The sequence below is a fragment of the Sarcophilus harrisii genome, chromosome 6, assembly GCF_902635505.1.
Source record: "Sarcophilus harrisii chromosome 6, mSarHar1.11, whole genome shotgun sequence".
Lineage (NCBI taxonomy): Eukaryota > Metazoa > Chordata > Mammalia > Dasyuromorphia > Dasyuridae > Sarcophilus > Sarcophilus harrisii.
Window position 1 is genome coordinate 208,654,860 of NC_045431.1, and position 25,147 is coordinate 208,680,006.

Here is a 25,147-nt window from a genome sequence, read left to right on the forward strand (position 1 = left end):
ACCCAAACCAGTAATAGATGTTCTCTAAAATGGAGAGCCATCAGTTCACAAAGGAGCACTTGCAAGCAAAAGAGATCTTAAAAAAAGGAAATTCCAATTTACTTGTAGCCTATGGATGATCTCTGAGGTTCCTTCTAGCTTAGAGTTGATAAGGATTTGGTTGTGGGAATTTTGGAGGGATGGTACATAATTTTCTTGCATGGAGTTTATTCAAGTTTTTAGATGATGGAGCTCACATGGTATTTGAGGATTCTTGAATGATAGAAGATCTTGAGAAATGCTACCATTATTTCATCCCCAAATTTTCTGCTCCATTTGCTGACTTACTGAACCATTTACTCAAGGCTTTTTGGTGGAATTCATAGGTGGGAGGTCTTACAAGCCACTTTGTCTTCATCTCTGTTATGTCCTATCCTCACCTGCAGAAATGGTTCATCATGAAGATGGATTGAAGCATCTAATATAATGGTATTGGCCATCTTCCCATTCCTTCTATCATTCTTTCCAATACCCCAACCTTATAAATAATTCTCCTACAACTTGGCTACCATGGAAACAGTACAATAAGGTAGAACAACTTTGAATAAGTGATTTTGATTATTATAAATATCCAAATTAACTACAAATAGTATATGAAGAAATATGCTATCCATCTTCAGAGTAATAGGGTTTTATGTAGGTGCATTTAAATGTACACGTGTATGATTATAGATATTTATGTTTATGTATGTGCATATATACTTATACACATGTATACATATACATATATGTCTCCATGCTTAATTATAGCTTTTGGGGGGAGAGAGGTAAAAAGAAAGAATAAAGTAAAAAGTGCATAGCAGAGAACAAAAGAAAACCTTCAAAGAAACAAAGATGCTTTTGCACTCTGAACACAATGTTCAAAGTTATTTAGGCTTTCCTGAAGTGAAAATTCATTGTTTTATATTTTGAATATTCTCTTATGTTCTTGTGTGCACATAATCTTTTTTCTTTTTCTATTTTCTTTTCCTATTTTGTATTTAAATTTAAAAGAAAGAATGCTGCTCTGGTTTGATAATATAACAGTGATGGAAGGCCTTAGGCAACTATTGGAATAAGAATATTAATATAGATTCTCAAGTATTTTCTCATATCCATGACCTGACAGTCTATTTGATATTGAAAGTAATAATATGGCCCCCATGAACCTAGAATTAAGCATGGGCTTTGTGCAAATAACTCTTCCTGGTCCCCTTTTGTGAAAGATACATTCTCCATTATTCATTTTTCTGTGATACATAACTCACCTTCCCGCACCTTGTAATGGACAGAATGCTTGACTCTGAGAAAGTCAGAAAGATTGGAGTTCAGATCCAATCTCAGTTATTTACTAAATGGGTGACTTTGGACAAATCATATTCTCTGAGCCTTTAGTTCCTCATCTAGAAAGCCTCTAAAGTTCCATTTCTATTGTCTTTATCTATTGTGCAGACAAAGTATAGAAATCAAGACTTTGAATAATATCTCAGTCTCTGATGGATTGGTCATCTCAGATCTATTTCTGATAGCTGAAGTTAAATTTTATGATCTATAGGAAAATCTAAATTTGTCCAAAATAGCCCATTTATCCATAAATTGTAACATCATGAAAAACAGGTGATGATGTAGAGACCGTGAAAAATTTTGTCTAAGAGGTATGGTATTGGTCAAATATCCAGATGGTTTCAACATATGGTCAGAATAGATAATGCTGGAGTGCCAAGCTTCCTTTAGATAGTTATTTACTATTTCAAATAAATCTCTGGTTGCAGGTAGCACTTTTTTATTTTTGTTTTATTTTTAATTTATGGAAATAAGCATTTTCATAACATTGCTGTTTCCTTTCATACATAGTATAATAAAAAGTTTACATATGAAAATACAAATTTTTGTACAATTTACTTTTTCTTTTAAATATGTAATAAAGTTATCAAGTAGATTTCCTTTTTTTCCCCTTTTTTCTCTCCCCCTGCATGCCCTAGACATCTAGACTAAGATTAGATACAAATATGTATGTATGTGCATGTAACATATATTTGAGATTATCCTATGCATACCCAATTATTGATGACAATCTAGAGAATATGGTTTGCATTTCCAAGTATAAAAAGTAAATAATTCATCCTTTTTTGAGTTCCTTGTGGTTAGTTTTTGATGTTACTTCTTGGATCTTGTATGTCAAATTTTTGAGTGTTCTTTTTGTAACACAATCCCAAATTTTGAATATTAATTTTTTTCATTAAGAATTATGCTTAGGGCAGCTAGGTGGCACAGTGAATAGAGCACCAGCCCTGAAGTGAAGAGGACCAAGTTCAAATCTGGCTCAGACACTTAACACTTCCTAGCTGTGTGACCCTGGGCAAGTCACTTAACCCCGATTGCCTCAGGGGAAAAAGAATTATGCTTAATTTTGCTGGGTATAATACTTCTGGTTGTAGAGAGGCATTCCTTAAAAACGGATTATAATCAGTCTCATGGGAACCTTGTCCTAGGAGGCAAAAAGTGGGTTTAATTAGTATTCTTTTACTATATATTTATTTTTCTTTTGGTCTGGGAAGTTGTGTCAGACCATCAACTTGCTATTGCTACTGAACAAGGAAAATATTGATCTTATCACACTGGAATATTCATTGGGTGGAGTCACAGCATTTTATTTTATACTTTATTGATAACTTTTGTTTTTATAACATAATCTTTTGTTAATATCTGTCCCCTTCAACTAGTGGATTTTGTAACAAAAAGGGAAAAAAACCGTAAAACCAACCAACATGATGAATATATAACAGCACATTCAGTATTCTGTACCTCTAGTTCCTCTCATTTCTGCCAAGAGAAGTCCTTTTCATCTATTCTCCTGGGTCAGGTTTGATCATTACAATTAATTATGTTTTGGCTGCCTTTCTGTCTAGTTTTCATTTGCATTATTATAGCTCTAGGACTGAGATCCTATGAATTTATGTTTCTATAATCTTTCTTATTATTGGACTGACTACCATCGTTCTTCAGAGAATGTCTCTGTGGAAACTGAGGTCATGGCTTGATGATACAGCATTGGTGGAAGACTTCAATAGTTCTGCTTCCTTAACCTTGCATCAATTTATAAAGTCCTTCCCATGTTTCTCTGAATTATTCTTTGTAGAGCAATAATTATCTATTACATTCACACACAATGTATTCAATTATTCACCAATTAATGATCACATACTTTGTTCATAGTTTTTGAAGTCATTGTTTTTATATTTTGGTATATTTTCGTCTTTGACCTACTTGAGTTTTGTGTTTAGTTGAATTAAATGGTGTAAGTTAAGGGATTTTTTTTAGCACTATTTGAAATTAATTTTGAGAGCAGTTGGATCAATTCACAGCTCTACTAACATGTATTAATATGCCTGTTTTCCCTTCCAACACAACTCCTCCAGAAATGACTATTTCTGTCTTTTATCCCCTTTGCCAATTTGATAGTGTGAAATTAAATTTCAGAATTATTCTAATTTGCATTTATCTTATTATTAGTGATTTGGAACAATTTTATATGGAGGTTGATAGTTTACAATTGTTTTTAGAGCTATTTATATATATTGGTCAATTTTCTCTTGAGGATATAGCTCTTGGTCTTAAATATATAGACAGCTAGTTGGCATAGTGGACAAAAAGCTGGAGTTAGAGTAAAATAAATCTCAGTTGTAATCCTACCCCCATCACTTACTGCTAGTTCTATAAACCTGAGTGTTCAACTTGATCTTTCCCTGATTTAGTCTTTTCATCTTTAAAATGGGGATAACAATACCTGCCCTAAAATGTATTTCTCTGGATTAAATATGATAACATGTAAAAGTGCTTTGTAAACTTTGAATTGCTATATAAAAGTTATCTGTTATTATTGGTATCACATATCATGTATATACATATATATGCATATTTATTATATATTTTGAATATCAGATATTGTCAAAGATGTTTGTTACAAAGTTTTTTATTCTAATATCTTTAGCATCATTGATTTTGTTGATAAAACATTTTTTTAGTTATGTAGGATTTTGTCTATTATTATTTCCTCTATCATTTGATTGGTTACTAATTTATGCTATCACTAAAGTTGTAAAAGTCGTTTTCTATCATTTCTCTCTATTTTAAAATAATATAACTTTTTATTTTAATACCAAACTCCTTTAACTTATGTTTTATCCATTACTTCTTTTAGAATTCTAGACGTCCTTTTCCTCCAAATAAATTTTGTCATTATTTTTTCTAGTTTTTCAAAGTAACCCTTATATACTTTGGTAAAATTCTAAAAATATAAATTAATGTAGTATTATTGTTGGCCCTTAAAATATTTCCAATAATTTATTGTTAATCATAAAATTATTTATTTTTGGAGTGTCTTGTAATTATATTTAAATGATTATTGATTGTGTCTTGAGAAATTAATTCCCAGGTATTTTATGCTCTATATGGTAACTTTGGGTGGAATTCCCCTTTCTATACTTCCTTCTGGTTTTTGCTAATATTACATAGAAGTGTTAATGATTTCTGTACTTTTTTTGATACTTCTCTGAAGGCAAAACTAGAATTTCCTGATTGTACTTGTAGGAGATAACTTCAGCATCTTTATATCTATCCATATGAACATATACACATATATGTACATAATCATACACACATACACACATATATATACAGACTATATATATATATGTTTTAATATATGTATATATTATACATATATGCATTAGGTTCCATATTTATATCTTTTAGGGTCTTTTCTCTCTTTTGTTCTAATATGAAATTTCTATATACTTCCTTTTTTTAGGTCATAACTTTTGTGCAGAAGGACCCAAATGTGGTGAAAATTCTGAGTGCAAGAACTGGAACACCAAAGCTACCTGTGAATGCAAGAGTGGTTATATTTCTATCCAAGGAGACTCTGCATACTGCGAAGGTAAATACAATACTTAACAGCCATTTCAGTGAAATCTTCTGAGAAATATAATGTCAAGTGCAAGATTAATGGGGAAGACTCTGTCACAAAGCTGAGATTTTATGTTGCTCTAAATGAAGATTCCTGTTGGATTACCTCTACATACCTGTGGTACCAAGCAGATGGAAATGATGTCTTATAACAATCCACTCTCTTTATGTTCCTCAGTATTTCAGCTTGCTTAAGACAAATGTAACATAATTAGAGGTAATTCAGGAAAGACAAAACAATGAAAGAATGTGGGAGGTAGATGAATGTCAGTGTTCTATTATAACCTGGTCTCATGATTGCCAGCCAAGTTAAGAATACGGTGCATGTCAATGTGCTCAGGATGATTACTGATTCCTTGTGTTCCATGATGAATATCCACTGAATGGAGTCATTCTTAGTTGTGATATACAATCTTTGTGATTGTTATATAAACTGTCTTCTAAATTTTTGACATCTCTATAAGAATGATATATAGCCAAGGCTTTTCCCTCGTAAAATTAGTTTTCTTAATGTCTAATAATAGGTCAGAAATGAATATTAGGCAGATGCTTCAGTTTCTTTGGCCACCTTTGGTATTTAAAATAGACTTAAGGGTTGAAACAGAAGAATCTAAGATCCTACAAGCCTTTATTCTTGTCTTCAGGTACTTGTTGGCACTCCCTTGGGATGCTGACACTTTTATAATTTTGCTGATTCCTGGTTTAATGCCCAGATAAAACCAGGATTATGCACAAGACCATCACTTGCTGTGGTAAATTAGGGATAGTTCTTGGTCATTGCTCAGTTGGGCTCTGATGCTCAGTTGGAAGAAATATCAAGATAAACTAGCCATGTCTATAACCTGTTGTATGTCTAAATTCAGTTGGTGGGGTAGGTGCACTTATGAGCATCTCAACTCTAATTGGAAGGTATATTGAAGGAGAAAATAGAACCCAGAGTGCTGGTTTGAGGGGAATCTAGCAGCAGGTCAGAGTTCCATATTCTTCCATTAGAAATGATCAAATAATATATGATCAATCCATTATTTTCTGCCATCTTCCCGATTAACAAAGATGATTGTAAACTGGATTGAAGTCTTCAAGCAAAGGTTGTATTACCCTTCAACAGGTAGAGGGTAAAGTGGATTGTTCTCAGGTCTAGTAGTATTCCCTTCCAACTGAGAGACTTCGTGACTTATTTGAATTCTCATTTCTAACATTTAGAAGTCTGTCATAAGAAGTGTAAAGAATCATTGGTGACATCTAGTCCATCCCGATCATTTTATAGATGAGAAAACTAAGGTCTAAGGGGATAAATAACTTTTCTGAGTTCAGACAGACAATAAGCATGTAAAATGGCATTTGAATATACAACCTGCTCCTATAATTCCATAGTTTCTATTGCACTACTATGAACACAATGGATGGATTTGCCACATTAAAATATACTTGTTCTATTCTGGATAAAAATGGCAAAGATGTTTTGAATGTTCTCAATGGCACTGGGTGTTTGGTGTTTATTTCATAATAATTCTTGTTGAGAGCAGTGAGTTTCTCACCATTTTCTCATTATAATCTCAATCTGCAATGTTATACACAGTCATATTCTTTTAATAACTCAACACATCTTTGATGATTTTGCTTTAGCTGGAGTCTTCATGATAGCTATTTTGAAATTTCCCTGAAAATTTCTTTTATTTTTCTTTCATCACTAAGGCTAGGGATAAATTCCTGGCTTAGCACTATTCCTAGTGTTCCCTCTCTGAAGAGTTTCTTCACTAACTCCAGGCATCATAATGGCAATTGATGCATAGTTGTACTTCTTTCACCCTTCGTTTTCTTGGTAGGTCAATTTTATAGATTTATTCTTGCTTGGAGAGATTTGTCTTTTGGCAGGCAGATCCCACCAGGTTTTAGTTTTGCCTGTTAGTTGCCAGTGTCTAAGTTCTTTTGGATTTTTGCTGACTGTTTTCTTTTTCAAGTATATCAGTGTTTTTTTGGTCTTTGATACTTACATGACTCCTTGACCTCCAAAATGTGATTATTAATCTCTCAATGTTTACTACTTTACATTAATGTAAAGTATTGTCTTTTGGAGCTTTTAAGTTGTCTTTTTTTCTCATCAGAAAATTAACAACAGTAACCTTACTTCAAAAGAACCATGGCTTTTGGTGTAGATATATTGATTTTAGGTTCATAAATATATTGTGATAAGGAAAGTTGGAAGCCATCTATCCAACCGATTCTATTCCTGTTCTTTGCTGCTATCTTTTGTGGATGGAGAAAGCACAGATCAAGTTGGTTTGATTTTTATGCTCAGTCTCACCAGTATTAAATGTTACAAGCAGGATTTGAACCCAAATTTTTTTATTTCAGATCTTGACTTTTTCATTCCTTAAAACAGGACTTCTTAACTTTCACTGTTCCATGGACCACTTTAGCAATCTGGTGAAGTCTACAGACTATTACTCAGAATAATATTTTTAAATTTATGGAATAAATACTTAAGATTACAAGGAAGTCAAAGGGTAATGAAGACAAAGGAGTAATTTTTTTTCTATTCAAGTGCATAGATTTCATGAAATCTATATATGTAGACCCCTAAAAATATCTGTAGATTTTAACTTAAAAGCCTTGTCTTAGAAAGTCTTCTCAAATCACTGTGTCCCCCCAGCAAAAAACAAACAACAAACAAAAAAAGCAGGCTTATAACAGTCACAGTGTCATGTAATTGTATATCTAGAGTTGGAGAAAACCACATGGACTCTTTGTACCCTCTCAATTTATAGATGTTTAAACTGAGGCCCAAGAGTTCAAATGACTTGGAAGTGATGAATCTCTTTGTAATTGGGAGGGCCTTGCATGAGGAAACCTTTGCTGGGCCTGTGGTAAAATGACAACATGTTCAAAATAGACTTGCTGACATGTTGCATGATTAACATCAAACAACCCCCTGAATGGAAAAGCCAGACAGAGTCGCAATTCAGTGTCAATCAAAAACATTTATCAAGTATCTACCATATACAAGGCTCTATGCTAATCACTGGGGATACAAAAGTGAAAAATAGTCCCTGTTCTGAAGGAAGTTTGATAGGAACTATCACAGGGTGGAACTCTGTGGTCTAGCCTTAAAAGACCAAAGATTATATATTCATGTCAGGACAAGGCATTGGAGGAGGACTTCCCGGAGGGGAATTGTCCTCTGTGGGTAATTTGAGTCCTATTTCTTCATTTTCTTGGAAAAATCCAGATCAGACTCTGAATTTTGGAAATGACTATCCAGCTAGATGGTGCAGTGGATAGAGAACTAGCCCTGGAGTTAGGAGGTCCTGAGTTCAAATATGGCTTCAGACACTTAAGATTTACCAGCTCTGTGACCCTGGGTAAGTCATTTAGCCCCAGTTGCCTTGTATGAAATAAGCAAATAAACAAAGAACAAACAAGCAAAATTACCTTGAATGGGCTTAAGTTATGATTTTAACACTGAGAAGCATACTAGTTATCCATTGGAATTAGCTTCCTTTTCCCCTTCATTTACCTGAACCTTATGGGGTTGGTAAAAAAAAAAAATTGCTATAGCTTCTGCTATTGGGTCTGAAGTTTTTCTGTGTTTGTTGATTCATCTATTGCAATCTCTATTTGCTTACAGATCAAAGCAATGAGACACAGTAGAAAGAGCAGAGGGTCTGGAGGCAGAGGATGTGGCTCAGTTTCTGCCTCCAATAACATTCTATAAGTGGTACCTTAGACAGATTACTTACTATCCCTATGCCTTAGTTTTTCTTAATTACAAAACTCTATACTTTTATTGTAAGAATATCCCAATGTTTATAGCTGAATCCATAAGACTATAATTTAAAATCTTAATCAATTAACATTTATTAGTGCCTACCATGTGCCAGCTACATTGCTAAGCTCTGAGAATACAAATGAGGAAAAGAAATACAGGTCCTGCCAACAAGGAGCTTACCATCTGAGGAAGGACAACGTATAAAGGGAAACTGTAAGGCTGAGGTTTGAGGGAACAGCCAGGGAATACCCAGAACTGGGACATAGTATTCTGTGAAGTTCAAACCAAACAAGATGCTGAGCTGCAGAATAGGGTATAGTTCTGCATTGCTATAGAGCAGGGGTCCTCAAACTTTTTAAATAGGGGGCCAGTTCACTGTCCCTCAGACTGTTGGAAGGACAGGACTAGAGTAAAAACAAAAACTTTGTTTTGTTGGCCTTTAAATAAAGAAACTTCATAGTCCTGGGTGAGGGGGATAAATGTCCTCAGCTGCTGCAACTGGCCTGCGGGAGTAGTTTGAGGACCCCTGCTATAGAGGGACTTGCTTCTTGTATAGTTTTCTGAATCATTAAATCATAAGTCTGACTCCTCCCTCCCTTGGCAAATGAATAAAAAAAAAAAAGCAATGATGGAGAATGTATTGACTATGATATCATAGAAAATAAGAATCTTATAAACCAGGAATGCTGACATGTGCTCTGTGAACTTTTTATTTTGGTAATTATTTCAATAGAACCCGTTTCTTTCTAATCCTAAGTATTGAATTTTATCCAGCTAAGATAATTTTGAGAAGCAGTCCATAGACTTCACCAAACTGCTAGAGGAGTTTCAGTCTCTCTCTTTCTCTATCTCTCCTCTCTCTGCCTCGCTGTCTCCCTTCCATCTCTTTTCATTTCTCTCTCCCTGTCTCCTTGTCTCTCCCTCTCCCTCCCTCCTTTCTTCTCTCCTCCTTTCTTACACACACACACACACACACACACACACACACACACACACCAAGAAAGAAAGAAACAGAGACACAGAGACACAGAAAGACAGAGACAGAGATAGACAGAGGGGAAAAGGAAGAGAGATAGAGATAGAAAGAGACAGAGAGAAAGAGAGAAGGGGAGGGAAGGAAGGAGAAGGGGAACAGGGAGGAAAGGTGAAAGGGGAAAGAGAAACATTTCCATAAGTTACCAACATATCAGTGAAGTTTTGACTCCATATGTGACATGCAAACTTAAAGCCTTAGATTAGGGATTGTTATCCTGGAATCCATAAACACATTTTGTATACATACATACACATTTTTATTTTGATGTAAATTGTTTATTTTGATATCCTCTGCATTTTATTTATTTATTGAGATTATAGAACATGTAGTCTGCCTCCTTGGGTTACAGATGAAGTCAATGAGGTCTAGAGATAGTAAATGACTTGCTTCAGATTGAGGTTCTACTGATAGACTCCTCCTGGATCAGTCCTTTGGCATGGGGCTTATGTAGCTTAATAAGACTCTCAGCTATATCATGCAGGGTTACTCAAGAGGAACGAGTCATGCTGGAGAATTCTGATATAAGATGACCCATTGGAGAAAGGAAATGGCAAACTATACCAGTATCTTTGCCAAGAAAACCTCAGGACATTTGCTTTGTTTTACTGGGTCACAAAGTGTTGGACAGGATTGAATGACCCAACAACAACAACAGCAGCAGGAAATAAGAAGACATTTCTCATGATGCATTAAACCCAGTGTTTTTATATTATCTCAAAGTTGCCTTGCTCAACTTTTGTGGCAAAGATATGGCTTGGGTTTTATACTTTCTTTGTTTGTTTGTTAAGGTTCATCCCACTTGGAGGGTCCTTTTATTGCTTTATTTAGTCGGTGTTTTTCTCTCATTTATCTTCAGAAGCTTTCTTTGTGGTGATCTTACTTGCCTGTAGATAATAGAGAAGCACATCAATAATGACAAAATTGGGGGAGTCTGAGTTATACTTGGATGCTATTGGTTTATCTTGTTTTAGAAAGGTCGAGATGTTGGAAAGGAGTCACAGACAAGTTATTTTTAAATCCAATGAAATGGAATGAAAATGGACTCAATTTGTAGCTACCCTGATGAGAAATATTGGCTTATAAATTAAAACAAAGTATTAAATGCCTTGTTGGGCTCTCTCAAGAAGACTTTTCATGTACTCAATGGAAAAACAGGCACAAAAGGCTTTCCATTTTTCTTAACTTCCTAGGTCGCAGTTGAGATATGTTATATTAAGGAACTCCTTAAGTACAACTGCAATTGTAGACGAAACTGCTGTAGACAGTATCAGGACTCCTGACCAATCAATAGAGGATAATAAAACCCTTTGTCAGCTAGAATACAATTCACAGCACTCCTTTTCATTTTGTCTTATCCGAATCAGCCAGGAGTATTTCCCACACTGAAAAGTGCTTTGGTTGGTTTTTTAATGTTTTAAGAAAGCAGAGGCAATAGAGCCTGAATCTTTTTCTGTCTGACATTGTCTGCAATGACCAAGCCTTAACTAGTGTTTCACTAGTAGATGTAATAATTAGGAAAGTTTAGCAGTGTAGACAAAATAAATAGCTGATGGAGTAATATCATTGGCTATCTTCCTGAGAAGTGAGGAGGTTTCAGTGTAATTTAAAACCTAGTTTTGATGTTATTTCTTTGAATATTTACCACCCAGGGCCAGTTAGATAGCTAGATAGAGCATACCCTGAAGTCAGGAGAACTTGAGTTCAAATTCTGCCTCAGATATTTAACACTTCCTAGGGGAAAGGAAAGCACTTAACCCCAGTTGCCCCACAAAATAATTTTTCTTTAAATCTGATATGAAAGGGTATTTAGATTATTTCTTCTCATTGCCCTTGGGTAAAGGTAGGAGTAAGAGGTGGAGGCTGAAAGGATGCAGTACATCCAGCTTGTATGATTATCTTGATCTCCATTTTGAATTATAAACTTTATTAAATACTTTTCTAAATTCTAAGAAAACTATTGAACCAAGAATCAGAAAAATCTTAGTTCAATTCAAGCCTCAGATACTTATAAACTGTGTGACCCTGGGCAAGTTACTTAACCTTCATTGCCTAGCCAAAAAAAAAAAAAAGAATTTAAAAATAGATAAATATTTACCACTTAGATGTTGAATTCAGATAAATATACTTTTCCTTTAAAAAGTAGAGATTTATGGTATGTTTTTGCTTTCATGGTCATTGGGAGTATCCAAGAATAAGGTGTGTGATATAGGGGAGAGGTTCTTGTTCTGGAGTGAAATGATCTGGGTTCAAATCCTCCCTGATACAACCTATGTGACTTTGGGTAGTTGTCACTTGACCTTCTTGGACCTCAGTTTTCCCATTTATAAAATGAGGAGATTAGGAAAAAACAAATTCTCTGAGGTCCCTTGTAGCTTCAATTCTATGATAACATGATCTAATTTCCAGTCTTAAATATTCTGTTACCCCCACTCATCTTGGGTAAGTTCCTTATACTTTCTGTGATTCAGTTACTTCACCTGTAAAAGGATGGGGAGTTGGATAAGATGGCTTTTTAGGTCTCTTACAGAATTAAATTCTTGATCTGGTGTGTGATATAGGGGAGAGGTTCTTGTTCTGGAGTTAAAGGATCTGGGTTTAAATCCTCCCCGTTACAACCTATGTGACTTTGGGTAGTTTTCACTTGAATTTTTTGAGCCTCACTTTTCCCATCTATAGTATAAAGACAAAGGCAAATCTGTTCCTGCCCTCAAAAAGAGCTTACTTTATTTTTTTTTTTACTAAGGATACTGAAAGCAAAAGTTTTTTTTCTAGTTTGTCTCATTTTATCCTTCTAATAACCCTGTGAAGCAGGCAAGGGGGACTGGATGAGTTCCATTTCACAAATGAAAATAATAATCCTGTGAGAGTTTGTAATTTATCCTTGATGACAGATCTAGTGAGTGATGGGACTAGAACCCAGGTTTTCTGAAATTCTAGACTATTGTACTTTTCATTATACTACATCTCTTGATTGCAAAACATCTCAAAATGATGAGTGGATAAAATAGAGAAAAAACTCCTGATGACTGGAAAGCCAATTTCTATCGAATTCCCTTCTTGTTCTAATATCAAATACACTTATCAATTGAATGCTCTTCATTAGTGTTCCTAGCCCTTAAAAAGATTGCCCTAGCCACGTACCTTCAACCTCTTCTGTACCTAGAAGCTGTTGTCCTGTTGACGTGATGGGATGGAAGGTTGGAGTGAAAATCATGATGCACATCTTCATTGATAGCCCTGACTATAATGCTGGGAAAGCAAATCATTACCCTGAGTATAAGCTGGGTCTGTGATGGGGTATGGGGGCCAAGTCTCCTTCCCCAAGTAAGGAGGAGGAACTCAGCAATAGAGATAAATAGTGATATTATAACATTGCACAAATCATTCAATTTGCTCAGCTTTAAGTTTCCTCATCTTTAAAATGAATTTAATTATCACTAAGCTCTTTTCCATTTCTAAGTTCTATGATTATATGTTCAATTTATATTTCTTAGTTTTGACAGAATTTTTTGGTCTTTATATTTTCACTGAGAATGGTTTTTCAAAGGTTGTTGACTTAAGCTAATACCTTTAGAAGAAACTCATAGGGGAGGGATAAGTTTTCCTATAAAGTCCCCAACTAGGCAGTATTACAATTATATGCTCAATATATGTTGCTCCAATGTAGAATTGACATGTCAAAAACATGTTAATTCTCTGAAGATACGTAAATCCTGTTTAGAATCAGATGGAGAAGCAAAAAAATATCGCAACTGTCAGTGATGTACAAAGTCACCTGAGTTCTAAACCTTGAACTTATTCCTGGGGCCACTCAGTAAGAGTTTTTGAAGACCCTCTCCACTCCAGTCCTAATGCCCCATTCCATAACTTGGAATAAATTCCTTTATGGATCCCCAAATATCAGAATTTTTAAGAAATAGACTACTACATGACTGTTAATGAGCTATACTTTCATGTTGTCAAAAATATAAAAATAAGTGGGATTGTAAGCATCATCTGTTGTTTTCCACCAAATCACACCAAAAGTCAATAGCTAAGATTCTCTTTTATGCTAAATAATCTATTTTATGCTTTTGAAGATAACTCAAATCACACTTTTATTTTTCATTTTAAAAAGTTTTATTGACGCTTTTTTATAGCATGTCATTTCCTGCTATACTCCACATACATACCCCCTCCTTTGAATCAATGGAAAACAGTTAAGTAAAACCAATTGCCAGCACATGCAGCCCTGTGATCCTTTATTCTCTTGTCTTTCTATTAGGGTACTAGAGATATGTCTCATCTTTTGTCCTCTGGCACCAAGATTGATCATTGTAGTTCATAAAAGTGCTTACTCTCAAGAAGCCTACGTTTTACTGTGGGTGGGAGAAATACTACAAAAGAAAATTTTCATTTTAGTTTTCTTATTTTATCTTTACACTAGGGATCTGTAATTATTCCCAGAGTTCATCTGGGAAACATGTATGTGGCACAAAGGACAGTAGTCTTGGTCTGGACTTGGGAAAATTTGGGTTCAAACATGGCCCCAGATACTTAATAATTATCTAACTCAAGGCAATTATTCAACATATCTGACTTACCCCAGTTTCTTCATCTATAAAATGAGGATAATAATAGTATCCACTTGCCAAGATTAGTGTGAGAATAAAGAGAGAAGATATTTTGTAAAGTGTTTTGCATGACTGATAGCTACATAAATGTTAGCCGTTTTAGGGTTCTTTTAGTTTGTGTTAATCATTATGTAAGCCATATTCCAATTCTACTTTCTTCACTCTGCACCAGTTCATACAAAGAATGTTTCTTTGAATTACCCATATCAGTTGTTTCTTGTGGCTTAATAATTACTTTTTATTCATATACCCATATTGGGTTTACATTAGTCCTGGGTAGTACACAAGGGGTCTATAAGTATTTCCTGAGTTCATCTGAAAAGCATCTACATGGTACAGTGGATAGTAGTCTTGGTCTGGACTTAGGAACACTTGAGTTCAAACATATTATTGCCACCACCAAAAAAAAATCCTGTCATTGATACTTTGGCATATATGGAACTTTTCTTTATGTCTTTCTTAATATTTATATGATACTTTACAGATTCATGTGTTTTTACATTAACTTCATTTTGTCTTCTTAACAACTCTAAAGGATTGGGGGGATATTATTACCCCCATTTAGATATTGGTTTGTAATTAATTGAGCCAGACTCAGGATTTCTGACTTCGAATTCAATGTATCTGCTGCTATTCCAAGTTACCTTTTTGTAAAAAATATTCTGCAGCTGATGAACTTGCCCCCAGCAAGCTGGGGCTTGCTGCATAAGGTTAAAATTTTTCAAAGGTTGAAGACTGAGGGGGATGTATTATTATCTAAAAATGGAATTAAATTTTTGTTTAAGGAAGTGAATAATATACTGATATTAAATCGTATCTAAGGAGGATGGAGAATTTTGTTTAAAACAAGTAAAAATATCGTTGCATAATAATGACTTAGAAAGGTTCGGAATAACCAAAGTCTCAAGGAAATAGAGAACTCTTAAATAGAAAAGAAAGTTAAAAGAAGCTTTATTGAGTGGGTTTATTTCTTGTTCTCTTTTTCTGGTGAAAACATTTCTGAGCTTCTGGGTCTCCAGGTGGAATTGAACACCCTGCTGGAGACTTGAAGGAAATAGGATTCTCTCTACCCTAAATCATTATGGACTGTTGGATTTTTAATAGGCTTCTTCTCTGAGTCTAAAGAGAACCAGACATTGGGAGAAGGAAGGAAGGAGGCTGAATCTGAGGACTGATGCTAATTCAAAATAGTGGTCAGAAGAAAGCCTCCTGAGGAAGGAATTCTATGTTTTAAGTGGGGAGGGGAGCCTACTGGGGACAATACAGTAGGAAGCAGCACATATAACTTGTGAATTTTTAAGGGTTTAATGCTTGGTGATATCTGTGAAGTCAAGTTAGACAGAAAAGATCGTGGCTTGACCTCGTCACCTTCAAAGGCAGCATGAGTTCTTTCAGCCTTCAAACTCAAACACCTCATGTCCCCATTCCTATAGTTCTCAAATTTCTGTCATCTAAAAGGCACCTTGACCTACCTCTGCCTATACTAAACTACAAAAGGTCGATAGGATGGGAGGTTCACTCCAACCCCTGTCAGCAGGAACACTCTTGATGCTTCCTCAGCTACCTTCAATAAACCTCATGGAATCCATGATGTAGTAGGCAGATGACATGTGATCTTAAACCCTATTAAAAATAATGTAAAAAGTAAGAGAGGTCACAATCTCACTGTATGTTTTTGCCAGAGCAAATATAGAGTGTCAAATGTAGTTCCAGGTACCACATCTGTGGTCAGACAAATTGAAATAGATTCAGAGGAAAGTGAATAAGAGATGGTGAAGACATGAGGAATCTGGAATTTTATCATGCAAAAAAATGGAGGCTTGGAATCATCCTCATGTTTGCTATTTCACATATTTGAAGGGACTTGTGATTGAGATAAGAATGTTTCATATAGTTCTAGGGAGCAAAACTAGAAGCAATGGTTGAATGTCACAGGGAGGAAAATTTCAGATGAATACAACATAAGGAAGAGATTTCAAATTGTTCCAGAATAGAGAGGAGTGACTTATTAAAGAATGAGACTTCTGTTTTTGAAAGTATGCAAACAGATGCTGGGTTATAGTTGTGAAGGATGTTATCAAGGAGATTCTTGAATAGAATTAGAGATGGGACCAGATCATCTCTATCTCTCCCTGTGAAGGTGTATTTATAGTTAATGAAGAGGGATCCATGATATCCATTTTGTTCCAGTTATTCATGCACATATTACCAAGGTATAACACTCTCAGAATCCCTGTAGCCTGGGTTCTATATTATATTTTGGAGACTGTTAATTTAGACTCCAAATACTTCTATGAAACAATTGCTCACTGATTTAAAATCCTTCTGTGTCTGCCCATTTTCTACAGGATCAAATTCAGGCTCATTTGAATGATTATTGGGTCTCAGTTAGCTGACCATTTTTGCCAGTTAAATGTGAGTCTCAAAGTAACTAGTCTGAATAATGAGGTGTCAAGTACTAAAAAAAAGCAAAAAGAGAATGATGAAGTAGCCTAGATGGGTCACCATGAAGCTACTTAGCAGGATAAGGGCAATGAAATGATATTTTTGTCTGAGGTTTTGGAGGTCATATTTGGTGAGTTTTTCAGTCTATATCAGTTACTGGGCTCAAAAAATTAATACAGAGCTGCTCTGTTGAGCCAGGTGTCATTTTCCCTATTAGTGGCTCCAACAGTACTTGAGGGATTGTATTATCTTTTAATTTGGAGGAAATGAGTACTCAGTTCTCAGTCTCATTCTGTTTGGCTGTCCTCATTGGATTTAAGATTCTCTCTGGTTTCTGTCTAGACAGTCTCACTATCCATATTTCCTAGCAGGGATATCAAGAGGGAAATCAGAAAGTCAGGGGTAGGGAAATGAACCCCCACATTTTTACCTGTCTCTGCTATTTCCTTCTGAGAGTAGAACATTGGCAGTGTTTCCAGGGACTTTTATAATTTATAAGATCTGTGCCCTGGCTGATAGACTCACACTGACTCTCCTCAGTGAACCATAAAATCTCTTCTCTCTATGTTGCATAAGTTCTGTCTATTAATCAATCAATCAAAAAGCAAGTGCTTTTATTTGCCAGGTGCTATCCTAGATGCTAAGTTTTATATAGATGTATTGGTCATCATCCAGTGTGGAGATTTGGAAAAGGGCTAATACAGACAATAAGAAAACAATATGGCAAAGTGGTGCTTGATCATTCCCTTGAGGTACTTTGATTCCCAATTCTCCATCTATCATTCAGCTCTCATGTCTCTGTTGACTTAAATTGTCCCCAAGCCCCATTTGGTGATTATTCCTTGCTGCACTTCCTGGTTTTTTTCCTGAAGGAAACATGAAAATACATGGTGACTAGACTATGACAAGGATGTCCTTCTACTACCTTTAACTTTTAAAAGAACATCCCATTAATATTTCTTTTGACTTATAATACATAGTGTTTTAGAACTTTATGGTATTCCTTTGAAAGACATTTTGTATTAAATATGATACTTAGCATTTTTATGTGGCTAAAAAGAGAAAGAAGGCCACATGAAAGAAGGCAGTAAGAATAAAAGTCAGTTCACCTTGGTTTTGATCCCTAAACTGACACTACCTTTGCCAATCATTGACGTTCTCCTGGGCTTAGTTGTTTTCATCTGAGAAAGTTGAACCTCAAATATTTTTCTTGTACCATTGCTTAGCCCCATTCTATCACAATATTGAAGTTCAGCAAGTCTGCATTTGACAAGTGAGCTGTACATTCCTTATAAAAACAATATCTTAGGCAGTGTTGTGTTGGATTTAGTGGGTTCTAGGTGGTGGCTAAGGAGATGCGTATAAATCAGTCATTTGTAAATTGGGTTCCATAAACTAGGGACTGCCAGAGTTGAAGGGTACCATGGGTATTATCTAATCCACCCCTTCCTCATTTTTCAGGGCAGTCATAGGTCACATAGATAGCCAGTGATAGCGTTGGAATTGGGAATTTAGACTTCCCAACTTTTAGTCTTTTTGATATTTCTTAAGACTCTACTAGGCATTGTAAATGTAGCAAGAATGTAATAAGTGAATGAAAAATCAGTAGAAGTAAATGGCATGATTCCTTACTGCAGAGAGCTTTCAATGCTGTTAGGTAATAGTTTGATCAACAAGCCTTGTTAAGCATCTACCAGGTGCTAGGTGAATGTACTGGTGATACAAAGTCACAAATGAAATAATACCTGACTTCAAGAAGCTTGCAATCTATTGCAAAAGACAGCATGAACACACACACAAATATATTAAAAATAAAAAAAATACAATTTGAAGGAAAGAATTAGAAATGGGAGGAGATATTTAAAAAAAGCTTATATAAAAGGTAGAAACTGAACTAAGCTTTGAAAGCAAGTAGACATTCTAATCCAGTGGCATTGAAATCATATGGAAAGAGAGTTCAAAAAACCATACACAATGATCTCTGTGGGCTGTCTATTGATTTTGAAAACCATATATTAATATTATCTGTATTTTATTGTATTTTTATTTTGTTAAATATTTCCCAATTATATTTTGATTTGGTTTAAACCACACTAGGGAATATTGTGGATCACTGATCCCTCTTCCTAAGAGCTTAGGGTTGGGAAGTAGCAGTGCATTCCACAAATCTAAAGCATGGAGTCAGGAGATGAAGTATCAGGTCTTACAGAAATGAATGAATTAGAAAATAACACATCAGCATAAAATCAAATGACAAATTGAATAAATTGACTTAGTGTATGAATTGCCCCAAATTTGTGGAAAGTGAGGGTGGGCTATTAGGAAGGGATATATATATATATATATATATATATATATATATATATATATATATATATATAAAATGAAATTATCAAGAAAGGCTTCATGGAGAAGGCGAGACTTCAGTAATGTTTTAGATGGAGAATACAAGAATAAACAAAAACATAAGTGTTGGAAACTGCATTTATTCACAGAGCAAATAAAGAGGAGCATAAAGAGATCAAAATATATGCTGTGTAGAAAGGAGTGGTGAAGTTTATAGGATGATATATGTATAAAGCTAGAAGGAACTTTAAAGTTCAAGATTAGCTCTTTTGTTTTACATATGGAGAAACTGAGTCCCAGGAAGGTCTGGGATTGTCTGAAGTCACACAGATAGCAAATAGTAAATTCAGGATTTTAACCTACCCTTCCCATAAAAGGATGCTGCCTTTTTAGATAAAGAAAGGACAGCTACACTGTAGTAGCTTTCATATGCAAATTCAGGAGCTTTTAGAGGTGCTCATTTCTGGGGTTGGGGACCTAATGAGGACTGTATATTTGGAAAATTAGTCTGATGGTGATGTCAGTTGGGTTTAAAACATGAGAAATCCCAGTGGAGGCTACTTCTGGTAAAAAAAAAAATGGCTATAATTCAGGCAGGAGCTTATGGGGTCTGGTCTAAAATGGTGGCAGTAGGAAAATAGAACGATCTGGGATTTGGTACTAATGGTCAGTTAGAAATCATATGAGAATCAGTTACTTAGATGCTCTGTATACATAGCATCAAACCTCTAGGTAGAGATTTAGAGACATCTGGCTGGTTTGAATTTTTAAATTTTCATTTGGAAACTTGGCATCTTTTTAACAACAGCTTTTAGGGGGCAAAGTATTGGCATTCTTAAATATATATAAAATTTAAGACAGCCTTTCCTAAGAGTGTTCAAATTACACTCTGAATATTTACATAAATCTATCCCTTTTCCTTTTGGTGATTACTAACAGGATCTGTAGAAAGGAATGTAATAGCTATTCCTGAGATACCACGTTACAGCTTTAGAGACTTGCCCTCATTCATCTCTGTTGTGTAGCCTTTTCCCTGTTCCTGCTGAAAACTGATTTTTGTCTTCTGCGGCGAACACCTGGTTTCTCATTATTCTCAATGAAAGCTGCTGGAATCTCACTAAGGAAATTTAGTTTGGCAGATGGGTTTCAAAAGAATGGTATTGTTGTTGTTATTGTTTTTCCAAAAAAAATCTATTTTTTTCCCAGTAGGTTATTAGCTGGTGGGAGCAAAGTTACCCATCAGTATACATATACACACCATACACACACACACACACACACACACACACACACATATATATATATATATATGCATATATCTATGTGTATCCATACACACATGCATATATATATATATATACACACATACATATGTACACACAAACACAAACCAAGTTTTAATTTCATCAACACAGAGAGTTCTAAGTGATGAAACTTCTACTAGAACACATTAGTTTCTTTTCTGCAGCCATTTAGTCATAGATGAATACATTGAGAGGTTTAATTATTTACCCAGGTCTCAAAGCTGAGGTTGATAAGAGCAGGTCCTTGAACCCAAATTTCCATGACTCTGAAGTTTGCTTTCTATCCACTTTCCATGTGTGTTTATTTTTCGGCATTCACGCTAGTGTCTACAGTGCTGGGGATTATGCTGGTGGAGAGCATGTGAAATTTGGCTAAGCCATCATCCCTGCTCCTTTGAAATTAAAAATCTAATGTGTGTATAAGACATCTGCAGATATTTATGATTCAGATATTGCATAATAAGTACTTTGGAGAGGTATAAAATAATGGGCTTTGGGAAGGAAAAGAATACTGGCTCTGGAGCCAGAACACCTGGCTCTAAATCCAGTCTCTGGTCTTAGTACATGTGTAACTTTGGATAATTCTCTTTTTTACCCTTGATCTTACTTCTGCAAAATAGGCTGGAATGGATGTTTTATAAGTGCTTCGCAGCTTTAGATTGATTTACTTATGAAAGTTAGTAACTGGGGGACTCAGGAATGATTTTGTGGAGGAGAGCTGATCTTTGATTTGAGTTTTGTGAATGGATAGGAATTCATTATAAGCATAGTGTGAATAAAAGTGTGGGACCTGAAAGTAGGATGTATCAGGTGGTAAGAACAGTATCAGAGAATCTTGCTCTGCCATTGAATGTATGACTTTTGGTAAGTCATTTAATACAAGTTTCAGTTTCTTTATCTGTAAAGGGAGGGAGCTGAACTAGATCATGTAACTAGATCAAATCTATGAGATTCTGAAACTATGTAGACCAGTTTGGTTGGACCACAATTTACATGCAATGAGGTAATATAAAATAGGCTAGAAAGAAAGATGGTGCCATATAATGGTGGTCCTTGATTATCAAGCAAAGAAACTTGACTTTTATGCACTAGGAGTTACTAAAGTATTTGCGTAAAGAAGTAACATGATCATATGTTCAAAATAAATCAAACAAACATTTACTATGCAATCACCATGTACTGGACACTGGATTTAAAAAGATTAGACAAGAGCAAAGAGGTTATTCCCCCAAAAAAACTTATAATAGGGCCATAATGTATGTATTTGATAATAAATCCTGATTTTGGATCTGTCAAATTTGACATTTCTATAGATATTCAAAAATAAAGATTATTCTGTAGCATTGTAAAGATATTTTCTCTCTCGGAAGCTGGAAGAGATCAAAATCAGAAAGTCCTACTGGGAGGTTATTTTAGTAATCTCAGAGAATTGAATGAAAGTCTGTATTCACCTACAGAGGAAACAGAGGAAAGGGACACATCCAGGAGGGATGTTACAAATGTGCAATAGATGATCTTTCTTAACTGACTGATTATAAAAGATGGAAAAAAAGAATTAGAAATATCCCAAAGTTTTGAACATGGAGACAATGACAACAATGGTATCACAGACAAAATGACATCAGAAGGCAAAACAAATTCATAAAGAAATAGGTTTTATTTATTTTAGCTTAAGGTAACATCATAATATACAAATTGATGCTTTTTTTGGCAGTTGAAGATAAAGGCAAAATATTCAGAAGAGAGTTCATTAACAAGAAAACAGATGGGATTCATTTGCTTAGAATTTGTGGTTTAAGCCATGAGAATGAAAGAAACAGCCATGGAATATTATGTAGAGAGAAAAATGACAGTCAGGATCAAACCTTTGGAGATAAATACATTAAAATGTAGGGAAGAGAATGATAAGCTAGTTCAGGAGAAAGAGAAAAAACAACTAAAGAGTAAGTAAGAGAAAAGGAGTTTTGAGTGTTGCTGAAGTCAAGGGGAAAGGGGCAGGAAGAATATCCAGTAGGATGGTATAGTCGACAGGATCAAAAAAAGTTAATAAATGTAAGTATTTTTGAAAAAAGCCCTTGAATATGGTATTTAGGAAAGCATAAGTGTCCCTTCAGAAAATATTTGCAATTTCCAAATACTTGAGAAAAGTGGATGGGAGGGATGTTGAGGCATAGGATTTAGACAGCTTTTCTTTTTCTTAGAATAGCAAACACACACACACACACACACACACACATATATATATATTTAGGAAAACAATATTTATAAAAACTTTCTGACATGCTGTATTAAGTGGTCAAATGTTTCTCTAGAATGGACCTTTCTGCATTTGATAGTAGAATGGTAATTTCAGTAAGGGTTTTGAGGTTTAATGTTTCCATCTTTGTTCCAGCAACCAAACTTGTCTATTTATAGAACAGTTATCTGTGCACTCTCAAAGCAGATTCAAATAAGACTGGGAAAATATATCACAAAAAGTAAAAATACTACAGAACATAGGTGATGTTAATTTGTGGTTTTATAAATCATAAGCATCTGCAGAGATCCTTATATGCAATTTTGATACCACTGATTTACAGCGTATAAGGACTTGGGTTTAGTTAGAGAGTACCTGTGTCGCACAGTATAACTTTTTATCTGCTTTAAGCAATGCAATTAATCTTCATAGAAAAGGAAATGGAGCCCAAAAACCTTTAAAAAGGTACACCTCTAAGTTGACAACCATTTTCATTTAGTGTTTATACTTAGACTTGTGAGGAAAAACAAAGATATACCAACAGAGTTTTTCTTTAGCTTTAATTTTTTCAATAAATGAGGATTTAATTTCTATTCTTTGTATTTCTACTCCATGAAGGTTAAGAAGAAACACTTATAACAAATATATATAGAGTATATCTTCTCCACAAATGAGAAAAATCTTATGTCAATGATCATGAGATTACATATTCATGTCAAGTCATGGACAATTCCTTATAATCTAGATGACACCTTTACAATCAGGAAAAAAAAACACAGAATAGCAAATGTATATTTGATCACCAATGGACTGAAGATGGTCAGGTTTTTTTTTTAATCATTTCAAAGACTGTCCATTAGATGCAAAGAATAAAAGGAAGAGGTCTTGGAAAAACAAAAGTGATCCATCATCCATGCTGAGATTGAAGTTGAACCTTAATCATGACATTCATTGTCAGTCGTTATTCTGGCTCCATTCATAGCCTAACCTTCTAGGATCTTCCCACTACTCTGCTGCATCATTGTAAATGGATCATCCATACTGGGAACACTTCATGAAGTCTTGCACAACAGTTCTGCCATGAGGAGACCATTTTTCTTTGATTAAATAAAAATTTCTTTTTCTCCAACTATCTCCATCAGGATGATAAATTTTGGTCACAAAATGTACTTTAAAATTTGCCACAGGAGATAGCTTGAGTTCAATAGTCTCTCCTTCAAAAGGGGGAATACAGTAGGTCTAGTACACCCAGAGGTCTAAGTATCCCTTGAGGTAGTTATTTAGAGATGCACATTCAAAAGTCTGGAAATAAGAAAAGTAGGTCTAGAGTGACAATAGGAAAATACTATGCATTTTTTTCATCGAATTCTGCTTTTATCTCTGGAATTGATTCTGCCAGTACTAGGTTTCCTTGATAATTTCTTGAGGCTTCTGAAATTTCAGCCTCTGGAGTCTTCTGTAGACCATTTAGGAAGGTTAACAGTAAAATGAAGGGTAGAAATATTATAGTGGTTATGTGGAATTGAATGCAATTTCTTTTTTTAAGGACCTGGAAGATGAAATATGTTTAGAGGAAAATGGAAATGAATTATTTGAAAGGGGAAGATGAGCATTGAGGAGAAAATAGTTCTGGTAAGATTCTGGTAGATAGTCTAAGTAATGGGATTCAGTAAAGGGATTCACTTTAATGAGGAATAGAGTAGAACGACTCATGATCAGAGGCAAAGAGGAGGTGGTGGGTAGCGTTGATGAGTAGTTTTAAGAAGTGAACATGAGAGAGATGCTGAGAGAGTCCATGTCTGAAGTCAGAAAGACCTGAGTTGAAATCCAGCCTTATACATTCACTACCTTTTTGATTTTGGGCAAAAAAAACTTTGCCTCAGTTTTTTTCATCTATAAAACGAGCTGGAAAAGGAAATGGTAAATTATTCCAGTTTCTTTGCCAAGAAAACTCAGATGAGTTGGACAGAACTTAACAACAAATAAGTAAACATTTATACAGTAATTGAGGAAGCCAACATTTTTCATGATTTTATCACCCAGAGGTCTAAGTATCCCTTGAGGTAGTTATTTAGAGATGCACATTCAAAAGTCTGGAAATAAGAAAAGTAAGAAATTCTAGGTTAAAAATTGATGTTAAGTGGCCCAGCAAGGGTATGGATTCTATCTCTCCCTCTTGGATTCTCTGCCTTTCTTCAAGTCCCAGCTAAAATTTTACCTTCTATAGGGAGCTTTTCCCAGTCCCTGTTAATTCTAATGCCTTGTGTCTGTTGATAATTTCCTAATTGTTCTATATTAGCTTAATTGTACAAGGCTTATATCCCCAATTAGGATGGGAGCTTCTTGAAATCATGGACTATCTTTTGCCTTTCTATATATCACTAGCACTTGGACAGTTTGTGGTACATAAAA

General features: G+C 34.9%; 1 protein-coding gene across 2 annotated transcripts in view; it reads left to right on the forward strand.

The window, feature by feature from the left end:
• Positions 1-25,147, forward strand: part of NELL1 (neural EGFL like 1) — an 842,535-nt gene that overhangs the window by 212,282 nt on the left and 605,106 nt on the right. For both annotated transcript variants that reach the window (XM_031941958.1, XM_031941959.1), the window contains exon 12: positions 4,829-4,957. In XM_031941958.1, the coding sequence (XP_031797818.1) occupies positions 4,829-4,957 (129 nt within the window). The remainder of the gene's footprint in view (positions 1-4,828; positions 4,958-25,147) is intronic.